At 34.4% G+C, this 14,352-nt stretch overlaps 1 protein-coding gene across 7 annotated transcripts in view; it reads right to left on the bottom strand.

The window, feature by feature from the left end:
- Window positions 1-14,352, bottom strand: part of HDAC9 (histone deacetylase 9) — a 917,296-nt gene that overhangs the window by 57,944 nt on the left and 845,000 nt on the right. For all 7 annotated transcript variants that reach the window (XM_054559003.2, XM_054559009.2, XM_054559005.2 and 4 more), the window contains one exon: window positions 351-484. In XM_054559003.2, coding sequence (XP_054414978.1) covers window positions 351-484 — 134 coding nt within the window. The remainder of the gene's footprint in view (window positions 1-350; window positions 485-14,352) is intronic.

The raw sequence follows: 14,352 nt of genomic DNA on the forward strand, positions 1-14,352 counted from the left end.
TCCCAGAAATAACATAATCCTACAAGAAACCTCCAGACATTTTTTAAAGTTTTATTTCTTATTCAATGTTTCCATACTCATTGGTTGGGTCAGTAGACAAAATGTTCTTATTTTTGAGCTCCGTGGCTAACCTGATTGAAGAGAGTGAGTGCTATGTGGATTCTATACCTGGGATAACATTGTAGTATATGAGAACATGTAAACTTATCTTATCTAAGGCTTACCTTCTTTCTTAATGGTAAGAGCAATGTTAAGCTTTCTGAGTATGCAGAATTTTTTTTAGTTTAAAAGTATGCATGCATACATCCCTGATTCTTTACCCCTGCCCTTTTGTACTTTTACTTTTTTACCTCATTTCCTAGAAGGGCATTTACACAGGCTTCTGATGCATCACAGATGGCTGTGAGATCATGTCCTCCTTCCAGAGCCAACACCACACGTCCATCAGCCAATGTCATCAATTGCTTCGTCAAATGACCAAAACCTACCATAATACAAACAGAACATTTCAGAGTATTAAATCAAGAAAAATGATCACTAGAATCTAACATTGAGCACATATTTTGAGTAAGTCATTACTAAGCATTTTCTGTGTGCTAACTCATCCAATACTCAAAATAACTTTATGGATTAGGTCCTATTATTATCTCTATTTTACAGATAAGGGACCCAAAGCCCAAGATCCCACAGCTAAGAAGTATCACAACCAAGACTGGCACTAATCTGGCTCTTCACCAGTGCACAGGGCTGCTTTTCATAACATGGTCTGTATGTATCTGGATAAAAATACTGAATACTATTCAGCGGGTGTTAACAAGGTAAACTTTTCCATTTGCTCACCACATGCTTCCTGTTGCTATCATTGGCCTTTATTATAAAAAGTTTTCTATGCCCGAAATTGCCATCTATTACAAATTTACATTATCTAATATAATTATTTACATTATCTAATGTAATGTAAAATCTATTCCATTAGATTTTTATAAGCATTATTTTATTATGAAACATTTGATAAATGCAAAATATGAATAACATCTATACATGTTATAAAATACAATAATATGACAAATATCTGCTTTTTTACCTTCCAACTTAAGGAAAATTAAGTTAGCAACACTTTTTAAACCCCCATGTGCCTCTCTCTGACAGCAGCTATCCTCCTCCTTGTGGGAGATCAGGATCCTGAGTTTATAATTCCATTGCTTTCCTTTTTTTTTCCTTGTTTTTGAACTTTATAAAAACGGTTTTACACTTTGGCAACTTGCTGTTTTCATGTATTTTGTTAGCTCATCTCTGTTGATGCCTGTAGCTGTAGTTTTTTTGCTGTCTAGTAGGCCATTATATGTCAACAGAGGTTATCTACCCATTCTTCTATTGACAGAGAGTTGGTTTTCTTGTTATCACCAAATTCGTTTTTTTGCCATTACAAATAACGTCGCCATGAACATTCTTACACGGGTCTTCTGGTGCACATATGCACATGTGAAACAGAATTGTTGAGTCTTACAAATCTGCTAAATAATGCCAGATTATTTCCAAAGGGCTATTACCAAGCCCCACCCTCAGAAACAGTATATGTAAGAATTCCAGTTAAGTCACATCCTTGCCAACATTTGGTATGATTTGCCAAGTGGGTGGTAAAAAAATGGCATCTTATTGTGGTTTCATTCAGTGTAAGAGGGGAGTTTTCTATTTCTAATTCAACTTAGAGATTTCATTACAAATGTAATTTGATCTAATTATTTCTTTACACAGATAGACTTTTCCCCATAATTTCACAGTGTTGTTAGTTACATTAATTAATATTTCAAATATGAAGCCATCATTGCATTCAGGAAGTAAAATAAGCTTGGTCATAATGTATTATCTTTTTACTACACACCTGGATTTGTTTTGCTAATGCTTTGTTTTAAGATTTTTTTTGAGTATGCTCATGAATGGGGTTAATCTGTACTTTTCCCTTCTTGTATTGGCCATAATGAATTTTGATGTGGTTGGGACCCTCTGTTTTTATTATCTGATGCCAGAATGTTGGGGAGAAATCTCTTATGAAACCATTAGGGTCTTGTGTTCACTTTGAAGAATATTTTTAGTATTGATTGAATTGTTAAAGGGATTATATGACTACACCTGCTTTCTATATCGTTCTAAGTTATATTTTGACAGGCGTTTCCTTCTTTTATTTCATTGTTCAAATTTGCTGAAATAAAATGTTTGTTTACTCTATTATATTATTTTGAAATTCCACATAGATGTAGGTAGACATTGTCTGTAAATATTTCCTTGATCTCTTTTAAGTTCTCTTTCATATTTTCCATCTCTCTGTCCTGCATTATGTATATTTTTGATTCAGAGCTGTCTTCCAGACTTTCCCTCTTCAGACATCTCTAATCTGCTACATCACATCTTTAGTGACATTTTCATTTCTGTGATTGTATTATTTAACTCTAGAATTCCGATTTTGTTCTATTTCGTGACTTATTGGTCATTATGATACTTTCTTAACTCCTTGTTTATGTTTTTATTTCTTCTTTTATTTCTTTCAGCACAATTATTTTATATTCTGTAACTGACATTTGAAATCTTTCGGTTTAGTTTGCTCTCTGTTGTTTCTGCTGATTCATGTTCATGCTGCCTTAATTATCCCCTTTTTAAAAAACTTTTATTAATTTATTTAATTTGTGGAGTACTTTGAGCTGGTATTCATTGTAACTTTATATGTGAAAAAATATTTGAAGCTTGGTGCAATGGACTGAATGTGACTACACCCCAAAATTTATATGTGGAAATTCTAACCTCCAATGTGATGTTTTTGAGAGGCAGCCTTTGGTAATTAGGTAGAGTCCTCATGAATGAGATCAGTACCCTTACCAGAGAGAGTCCTCTAGCTCTCTTGTTGCTCTCTAAGGATCCAAGGAGAAGTTGGCACTCTTTAATCCAGATTAGGTAGAGTCCTCGTAAATTAGATTTGTACCCTTACAAAAGGGACCCAGAGAGTCCTCTAGTTCTCTTGTTGCCTTCTAAGGGTCCAAGTCTTTACTTGGCAGTCTTTATTCCAGAAGGCCCTGACCAGAACCTGACCATGCTGGCAAGCTAATCTCAGACTTACAGCAACCAGAACTGTGAGAAATAAATTTCTGTTGTTTATAAGCTATCAGTCTATTATATTTTTATACAGCAGCCTGAACTAAGACACTGGGTTGAATGTGGTATCTGTCTTTCAAGTCTGGCTCAAGTGTGATATTGTTTGCTTTTGCTGGATATCTGGGACACTACCATCTAGGACCTATTTTAAATTCTTATATTGCAAGACTGGTTGTGGAGTTTGCTGTTGTTGTTTGTACATGTATATTATAAATATGGATCTTAAAACTTTATTACAAATTCTCATGGAGAAGAAAGTCAGGGCATCTTTCTTTCTTTCTTTCTTTTTTTTCTTTCTTCTTTTTCTCTTTCTCTCTTACATTCTTTCTCTCTCTTTCTCTGAAACTTTCTTTCGGAAATTCCCCTTATTGGTGGCAAAAAGCTAAGAGAGATGTGATGTTTTATTTAGGAGTATTTTCTTTTCTCCTGTTTATTCTTTTCCAAAGTGTTGGCCATTTGTCATTATTTCTTTGTTCTGGTCTCCAATTAAATTCTCTTCCCTTCTTGGCCCAAGCCTCTGACCCTCTTTTGCAATATGCAGTAGATTATTAATGTTCCAACTCTGACCAGTTGGAGATTTTGGTATAGATGCCCCCAGAGTAGTCAACAGCTTCAGGATTTACTCTCCTTTTTCTATCTTTTGGAAGTCAACCATAAATTTAAAAGGATGATTTTAATATTTAATTCAGCATTTTGAGATACTTTCACATGAAAGTGTTTAAGAATATGTAATGTCTCATATTGCCAAATTTGAATGTTTCTCATTCAACATTTAGAAAAAATTATCATGGCATCCAATCTGTCCAATTTCAGGGGCAATTGCCAAAAGGTAGGGTAAATAAAAATAAATAAAAACATGTGTTTCAATAGAACATTTCATTTTCTAAATGCTTTGTGAACTTACAGCAAAAAAATTTAATTTTTAAATCAATTGAATTTTTTATAATTCATAAATTTTTTAGAGCAGTTTTGTATTCACAGAAAAACTGAGCAGGAAGTACAGCAAGTTCCCATATCCAGTCTCTTTCTTTCCTTATTAACATTTTGCATTATTTTGGTACACTTGTTATGATTGATAAGCCAGTACTGATGCATTATTATTAACTAAAGTATAGTTGAGGTTCACACTTTGTGTTGTACATTCTGTGGGTGTTGACAAATGCATAATGTCATGTATCCACCAATATACTATCAGACAGAATCGTTGACCGCCCTGAAAATTTCCTGTGATTTACCTATTCATCCTCCCTCTCTGCCCCTCAACCCCTGGCAACCAATGATCTTTTAATTATCATAGTCTTTTGTTTGAAAAGAAAAGAAATTCTCAGGATGTATTCACTAGAATTTAATGAAAGCCTATAAAACGATCAGATAATAAGAACCTGAAACTAAATTAGGTTGCTTCCATTTTGAACAATAAAATAATACATTAATCCTAGTAATGCATTAAAATAATCCACTTGGTAAACAACTGCCTAGATTTTCCCTTCTGGTCTAGCACTTGATGTTCACCATGAACAGGATGAGCTAATCTCCTCAATATCTTGAAGCACTTTAATGTTGATTTTAACCACTTAACTACTATTTGGATGGAAGTCAAATCAGTCACTTTACAATTATTGTTTTAAAATTCTTCACAAAAATTCATTTAAAAAGGATTTAAAAATTAGTTAAAAACTGTCATCAAGCATTTTAGTATTTCTTGATTCCTATGGACCTCATTATGATGCCAGTAAGAATCTTTTACCCAGGCCACTTAGGAACGCGGCTGTCCACACTAAACTACCTTATTACCAGATGACAATAAAAAGAAAGATAAACATTCAGACAAGAAGTAATGCAAAATTTTGATCCCTAATGCTTAGAAATGTTCTTTCCCTAAGCCAAGATTAATAGCACATAGTAATTAGTACCATTCTAGAAAATTTATGTAAAAAACCTAATAGGTAAGGACACACTTCTGTTAATCGTATTATTAAATATTCTAGACAGCTTTTTCTGTAACCTAAACCAGGGCTACAGTTATAATTTTAAAAGATATAATAAATCAAACCAGAAATCTTACTAATAATTTCTAGTAATTGAGAATTCAATTATCTAAAGTCACTATTGAACAAACCAAATCACCGGATTAAAGAAAGAAAGAGAGAGAGAGATCCAAATCTGGTTTAAGTTCGCTCTTTGCTCTGGGAATGAAAAAAAGTCCCATAAAATGCCAAATTTAGATGGGACAGTAAAAAGTGGAAGGAAAGAGTGGAATGAAGTTAATCTTTGATCTCTATCCAAATTCCTCTTTCTTTTACCTACAGGGTTTATTTCCATTCACATGTTACCCATGTGATCTCCGCTGTCAGAGATTGTGGCAGCCGAACTCTGAGTTGTGCATGCACAAAACATTCAAGTGATGTATAGAAATTTCTACAAGGCCCATGCCCTTTCTTCAAATCAAAATAAACAATTCGATATTTTTTTTAAATTTTATTGTCTTGAATTCTGCTGTGTCCATTGTTACTGTACATATTAGAAACATTAAAAATGCCAGCCAAGTGTGGCTACCAAGGTGAAGGTATTATTTTTCAGGACATATTAAAGGTTTCAGTGGCATGTGTACGTGTGTGTGTGTGTACGTGTGTGTGTTAGATTAGAGCATATATAACATTTTTAGTAGGCATGATTGCAAGTTTCATGTAATCGTATTTACTTCTAGCTTCGTTAAAGACACAAAAGCTCATCCTACATTTGACAGTAAACTTAATAAAACCTTCAGAGTTGAAAAATTATAGCAGAGACCTTCCTCAAGGGGGGTTGAGTGTTTTGAGTGTGAGGGCTGATGGGCTAAGTGATTAAGTGGAAAACATGTTCCTATACCATGGTACCTTGTAGGCTCAAGCAATCACTGGACATAGAGATGGAACAGGGTTCTCTGCAACCACATAGGCCATCAGTTTCATAACTGAGTGCAGAGCTGAGGGAGGAACTTGGATGCCTCAGAGCAGCCACATGTGCAGGCTCATATTGGGATGCACTGACTAAAGATCAGCCTTGACAGTCATTCCTATTACCTGCATTGACTACAAAAGAATTTGTGTACTTTATAGGTGTTGGTTTCTGCTAAGAAATCATATTGTTTCAGATACTTTTTTTTTTTTTTTTTTTTTGAGGCGGCGTCTCACTCTGTCACTTGGGCTAGAGTGCAGTGGCATGATCTCGGCTCACTGCAACCTCCGCCTCCCGGGTTCAAGCAATTCTCCTGCCTCAGCCTCCTGAGTAGCTGGGACTACAGGCGTGCACCACCACACCCAGCTGATTTTTGTATTTTTAGTAGAGATGGGGTTTCACCATGTTGGTTGGCCAGGATGGTCTCGATCTTTTGACCTCATGATCCACCAGCCTTGGCCTCCCAAAGTGCTGGAATTACAGGCGTAAGCCACCATGCCCAGCCGTGTCAGATACTTTTTAAAAGAGATTTGGTACCTTAAGCTTTTATTTTAGGAAATATTTTAGAATGAGGCATTAATCAAACACCACAACTACTACTAAAGAATCCTACATGTAGCCTGGTTGTTTTAAAAATTGTCTATCAGCATTAAATTATAAGCATGAGAAGGATTCTATACTGTAACAAATCATTTCTTTTGATGACCAAGTGGAGCTGAACTGGTAATTACCAAGACCTTGAAACCATTGAGAAAGAGAATTAGAAGGGCCTTCTCAGAATGAAATCCTCTGTTTGGTTCCATTAATTTAGTAGAAGCAAATTTAATATTTTTGATTATAAAAATAGAATTAAATAAGCTATCAATATGGTAATGGTTTCAAATTATCAATTTCAATTTGATTTCCTGATACTTTATAGGGGTGGGTTTCTGCTAAAAAATCATACTGTGTCAGTATTTTCTCTAGTTTAGAAGTTGTTTGAAATGAAAAGTTGCTCTAAGAAGGCTCAAAGATTAAGCCTTATATACATATTTAATAACCAAGTCAGATGACACAAAAGGATTCATCCTTCAAGGTGGCATGTCTCAAATGCTTCTCTCTAACGTTTCCAAATAGTTCCCAGAGAATAGTGGTAGTGAAAGGAAACAACCTTAACTAGCTTTATTTTAATTTTCATTTAAAAAAACTATATTAAAAAACCAAAATTATTGCATTCTCATTGTAACAAATTTGGAAAATGATAGAAAATAATAAATAAAATAGTATAATAACATATAATAAACAGGTTCTATGTTGTGATATATAAAGTGTTATCTTTTATTTGATAAATATATAAAATAAATGATCATCATCAAATAATTATAAATAATAATAAATACATAGTTCCATCAACTAGAAATAGCCAATTCTACCTTTGTGTATTTCATGCTTCTTGTTGTATTTTCTAAATAAAACAGAATCATTCTGGTTTTTTTAAACTACATTTACAAATATCAAATAGTGGATAAATTTTTCATGTTCTCTACAGTATCATTTAAAATGTATCCATGCACCAAGCAATTCTGTTTTTAGATATTAAAGTGTGTTATTAGGTTTTTAGTTTAATATACAAGATAGCAAATAATAGACTAGTGTATAATCAAAGTGACCAATGTATGTTAGTATTTATCTTATTCTAGTGTTATTATGTATTATTAGGGTTGGAAGAAGCCTTGCTCTTTTTATTGCTAACTTATCTGTTTCACCAGAGCATGGGCTAGAACCTAAGTAGTAAAGCACATAAAGCCAAAATGAGAACAAAGTACAGTCAGAACTGTATAAACTTTTTTCTTTTAGAACCCATGTATATTTAGCAATGCCTATTGTGAATAACCTAATGTTTTGATAGAAGCTCAGAGAAATGAGAGATTCTCCCACAAAGTCTGTTTCTATTACAAAATTGCAAATGGTATTGGAAGTCTCTATGGAGGCCAAAACTGAGTTAATGCTGTAGTAGGTTGAACAGGGAATTCTCTCCAACCTACAATTTAGTTACTATTGCTATCCTGCCTCCCTGTAGTAAAATAGAACAGACTCTAGAATCAGCAGCCAATTCTCAGAGAAAGATACCTCGATCATGATTCGTTTGGTTAATAAAGAAATGGTGACACATTGTGATCTATTGGATAAGTCATTTTACTTCTACTTAAACATTTGTTGACGTTGCTGATGCCAGTCTCCCATTCATGACAAGCCTTCCCCCAACTATTATTTTCTTTCTATTGAGGAAAGCCTCCAGTTAAAAAAAGAAACAACAAAAATGATTCTGGCAACCTCCATCCTCACTCTGCCATTCAGCAGCAGAGGCACTGGCATCAAGATAAGCAGGAGTGAAAGCTTTTGAAATACTCACTGACACCTATCTCATGATGATTTGTATTAATTTGTAACTCTTCTATGGCTAAAAATTCCCACTACCAATTTACTCATTTATTAACATGTCAATTACATTTGGGCCTGAAATGTTTATGAAGACTTCACCACACATTTAATACAGTAGGGATCAAAGGAGTCACACATTGTCGCCCTATTTTCATTTGAAATTAAATTTTTCTCATCCATTGGACTACCTTCTGTAGTTATATCCAGAAAGGATTACTGAAGAATGCACATCCAGGGAAGTCTAATTATAAAAACCGTAGCCATTTTCCTCCCTCTCTAAACCCCCTGGTCATTAAGTTACCACGTTATTCTTTAGGAAAATGCAGTCAGACTCAAGTAGAGAGAGAAATTTGGGTAGCATGTGGCAGTCTCATGTATTCTGAGGCTCTCCAGCAGGACTTCAAAGCAGAATCTGATTGTTGCAGATGGGAGGAATGCTTTCCACAGAAATACCTTTTTAAGACTCATGGTGCTGTAATTCATATGGTAGGCACTTGTGATTCATTCCTGATGATGTTGGGATCATTTAACTCACAGAACCATTGTCGCTACCATAAAGTCCTTTCATCTGTAGCCAAAAAGGTTTATTTCATGCAAATGAAAAATTTTCATTAAAGTATCACCTTAATAATGGGTAAAGATATATATTATCTGGTTATGTTTAAAATGCAAATTTATGAACATATTCTGAAGATTCATTTCATGTTAAGATTTTACTTATTTGATGTCCCAGGACTCTTTCCAAGTTCATTGAATCCGGAAATCAATTTTAGAAGAAATATGGAGATTATTATCATTAAATCTTTCAATTGGCTTATTCCAAGCAGCCCTATAAATACTGCATATGTTTTAAAGAAAGCATTTTCAATCACAGTAAAAATCCTTTTACTCTTCTAGTCAGTGATGCTCCAGGAGGTAAGTTTATATTCTCAGCACCTTTTGAAAGCAAATGAATATTTGGTTTGTATCCTAAACAAAGTCTGAAGCAACAGAATACTTCAATGCCATTATTTTTGTAAGACAAAATTGATCCTCAGAAATTCCTGGGAAAATAAATGGCAAGAATGATTGACTGGAACTTTAGTTATCCATCAATCCATCCATCCATCCATTCACCCATACCTCCATCCATCTATGATCCAACTACAAATCAACTATTATTTACAAAATACCTACTCTGTGACACAGTTTTATACATAAATCTGATACTTCTATTAGATATGAGTTATTACAAACTCTATTTGAACCTCAGTTTTATTACCTATAAATAAAATTAAATACTTCTTATTCTACCTCACAGGTTTGAAATGAATATTTAATTATTAAAGGCCAACTGCAAAATGGATACACAGTTTATCAAACAGAGTCTGGCATATGGCAGGTGCTCAGTATTTATACATATTTTTTAGAGATGAAGTCTCATTCTGTCATCCAGGCTGGAGTGCAGTGGCACCGTCATAGCTCACTTAACCTAAAATTACAGGGCCCAAACAATCCTCCCACCTCAGTCTACTGACTAGCTTGGATTACATCCCACTACCACACCCTACTAATCTTTCAATTTTTTTATAAGGACAGGGTCTTACTATGTTGCCCAGGCTGGTCTAGAACTCCTGGCCTGAAGCAATCCTCCTGCCTCGGCCTCCCAGAGTTCTGGGATTACAGGTGTGAGCCACCATGCTTGGCCAGTATTTATACTTTTAATGAAAGCTTTTCATTTAACAATTATAGATCTAGATATAATTGCAAGTTTATATATTCCAATTGTATCATTTAAGGAAGTGGATGAGGAAACTAAGGCCCATAGTGATACCAGAGAGCAATTTTTTGAGGAAAAGTAAACAAAAGCAAGTAAAACATGAAAAATGTTATGCTCTTATGATATATCTGCTATAGAATATCTAGTTTCCTTTTTGAAGAATGTTTTTAAAAAAGACATTATGGCCAATATAAGTAGAAAATCATGTTCAAAGATGGGGGTGAGGGTGAGGAGTTAGAGATGTGTGGGGAAGTTCAAGTCCAAATAAATATAACACACCAAATGAAAAAGGCTCAAGTCTTTCTGGCCACAAACTCTTGCTTACATAGGTCTATGGGGGAAAAAAAAGATGTATTTAACTAAAAAAATTTAACTTATACAAAATTTCATTGATTTAGTTTTACACAGAGTAAAACTAAAACACCATGTATTCAAGAGGACTCAAAAAATCATTGTGGTAGATCCATTCAATTAAGAGATACCTACTGAGAAGCTACTATGTGACCAAGGAACTGTGCTGGCAATGAAGGCATAGTTGTGAGCCAAGCAAGGGTGTTCATTATCCTTATATGGTGTATAAACTAATGTTAGTGAGACCTAATATAACCAGGCACCATGCTAAGTGTTTGAAATGCATTATCTCATTTATTCATCACACAACTTCCCAAGTAATAAGAACATTAACTCGCCCAAGCAACAAAGGTCAATCAATGACAAAGTTGAGATAAGAGGTTGGGTCAGTTGACTTTAGTGCCTGTCATCCAAACCACTCTTCCGTGGCTAAATCCAAGTAATATTGAATTGCAAATTTAATGTATTAGTACTACAATCACAGTGCCAGTTGTGCCTGAAAAATAATCCTCAAATGTTAATGACTGTAACCCATTCTTCTTACTCAAGCTACAACTTACAGTAGTTAAAACTGATTTTCAGGAAAAGAAATAGCCACTTCGATTTTTGTTTGCTATTTTTTCAGTTTGAAAAGGAAATATATCACCCCCTCAAAAAACTGATTCCTTTTCAAACTAACCCTTGCATCTAAGCTTGCATTTTAGCTTTGAACATAGCATTAATTCATGGCAGTACTCCCAAAATTCAACTCAGGTTATGATGGCCATGGCAACACTTATAATTGACCATTGCCAAAAAGCTTATGCACTGATTTGCCATACTCATCCTCATGGTTTCTTCATGCCTAATTGCTTTTTATAAACTGATATTTTCAACTAGCATAGTACCTGACACACAATAAGTTATCTGGTCTTTGAAAAAAACAAACAAACAACAACAAAAATATTACTATTGAATCTCAATGTGTATATTCTTCACAAACAGATGATCATTCATCTTTAAAGTGCTAGATAAGTATCAGCTAAATTACACAGATTTGTTAAATGGTAGAAAAACAAACTATTGCCTTCTAAGGAAAATGGGGACATGTCTCATTGCCAAAAACATTCCTTGGAATTGCATTTCCCAAATGACCAGGGTTTTTAATTTCAAGACCAAAACACCTGATTTTAAAAGATAAGTATCTACCCTCTGGGCAAAACTGATGACTTCTTATTTTTCCTGCCATAAGTCGAGGTTCAGGAACCCTCCAAATTATAAGTTACAAGCAACCATTTAATTTAGATTAAATTAGACAGCAATTGTATGTTAAATAAATGTGAAATGGCTCTAAATGTGTTTGTTAAAGATTAAGAATTCCATAATACATAAGCTTCTATTATACATTTGTTATTGATGATTTTTAAAATAAATCACCATTTAATTGAAATACTTAAAGAATATTTGCAAAAGAAAGTATAACATTTAGCAAACTTCATAAGCATCTAATAAGCCCAATAGGATAGTTAGGATAGTTTTTTTTTTCCTTCCTTTTTTGTAAAACAGGCAATTCTCCAACATCAGGGCAGAAAATCTGCAGTACAAACATGGCCAAGATCCTACACCATCTTTACAAATGCCATGATTCAACCTGTCAATATGGATAAAATAAAGGCTTCTTTTCAAATACTTATCACAGTGGTTTTGTTCTAAGTCTATTCCCAACTGCCATTAAAAAAATCATTAAAAGAAAATAAAGACTGCCTCCAATTTCCATGAAAGATTTCCATATAACTATCATTCTTTGGGGAATAACATTACATATTCCATAGCATATTGGATCATTGTTTTTATCTTGCATGATTTTCCTACCTTTCCAAGTTGGAGGTGTGGGACATGAAAAGGGAGTCTTTCCTTTATTATGCCAGAGGTCTTTCATCTTAAGCCATAGTCTATTTGTGAATGAAGCCCAATATCCAACTTATATAAAATGCTATAAAACCTTCATAATGGTAAAAATAGAGTATTTCGGGTAAGGCGGTGACATTTTAGGTCAAACACTTCAAGACACTTAGGGTATCTGAAAGAAGATGACAAGATTGTGGAATTGAATGATGAGAGAGTGAGGTAAGCAGAGGCCAGATTCAGGGTGGGGAGATCAAAGATAAAGAAGAGTTGCCAGGACTTTGGGGAATAGCTGGGTATGTACCAGAATAAATAAAAAAGCACTATGCTAGCCATTCTAGAATCGTTCAAACTGAGAGGTCATGGACATCTTTCAACAAGGGTCTGTAATGAGATTAGGCAACTACTTTTCAAACCAAAGAAGCTCACAGATGCATTAGACTGGGAGTCAAGCTGGAATACACTAGGGATATGCAGCTGTTGAGTCTATTGCTCTAACCTTAGAGTGTGAGTTTAGATTTTTCTAAAATAGTTAAAATTTCAGAATCTGGATATTAATGGATAGATGTATAAGATAAAAAATGTAGCACTTTATTAAAGTGGGACCATCAGCATTTCACTTATCCCAATCACAAGTGTTATAGCTTCAGAAAATAATAGCAACTGGGTGTTCAAAATTACCTAATTAATAATAGGTGACAAAAGAAATTCATAGTAACTATTAAAGGAATAAAGCTTTTATCACTATCACCATGTGTCAAAAGAGTTGTGTAACTCATCCTAATAATTTCCAATTTCAGATAAATTCATTGAAGAGACATTACTTCCCTTAGGAGACACCCAGGCGTTCTCTGCCAGCTGCTTAAACCCTTTCTAGACATTTGTCGATTTTTATTACCATAAAAATGTTAACTGCTTAGGAAAATTATCTAGTCTACCTTGGGAAGCATCAGCAACAGAGCCAGGGTGGCACCACTGATTCTGAATTTGGATAAAATTAATCAATAATTACAAATAATATTAGTAACTACATCTAACTCCGGTTCTATAGCCTACTGGATAATTGGACCTGCCAATTCCCATCTCTGGACTTTGCTTTTTTTCTCTAAGGGTCAAATATAAGTGTTAGACTAACTCGTATTTCTTAAAGTGGAGTTTAACCTTGGTTAATCAGAATCTCCTGGGTGTTTGTTAAAATGCAGATTTGTAAGCCTCATCCCAGACCAAGTTTGAATCCAAATCTCTGCATTTAAAGTAAGTTCCTCTATTAAGGTTTGAGTTTTTCCACTGAGGTCCTTCTACCTGCATTGAGGTTTGAAGGTCATCTGACTACAAAATCTTGAAGGCTTCCTTCTAGCTGTGTTATTTGAGTTGATCCTTCGACAACTTTTTTTTTTTGGGAAAAAGAAATTAGACTATCATTATACTATAAATAGGTTTAATTATATAGAAAACATATAGAATTTTAAAATAGGATAATTTAGCACAGTGTCTTGTTATAGAAGCAATTTATAATAGTTAATTTTCTTTAACTATTATTATTATACTTTAAGTTTTAGGGTACATGTGCACAACGTGCAGGTTTGTTACATATGTGTACATGTGCCATGTTGGTGTGCTGCACCCATTAACTCGTCATTTAGCATTAGGTATATCTCCTAATGCTATCCCTCCCCCCTCCACCCACCCCACAACAGTTCCCGGTGTGTGATGTTCCCCTTCCTGTGTCCATGTGTTCTCATTGTTCAATTCCCACTTATGAGTGAGAACATGCGGTGTTTGGTTTTTTTGTCCTTGTAATAGTTTGCTGAGAATGATGGTTTCCAGCTTCATCCATGTCCCTACAAAGGACATGA

The sequence above is a fragment of the Pongo abelii genome, chromosome 6 (genome assembly GCF_028885655.2).
Source record: "Pongo abelii isolate AG06213 chromosome 6, NHGRI_mPonAbe1-v2.0_pri, whole genome shotgun sequence".
NCBI classification, from domain to species: domain Eukaryota; kingdom Metazoa; phylum Chordata; class Mammalia; order Primates; family Hominidae; genus Pongo; species Pongo abelii.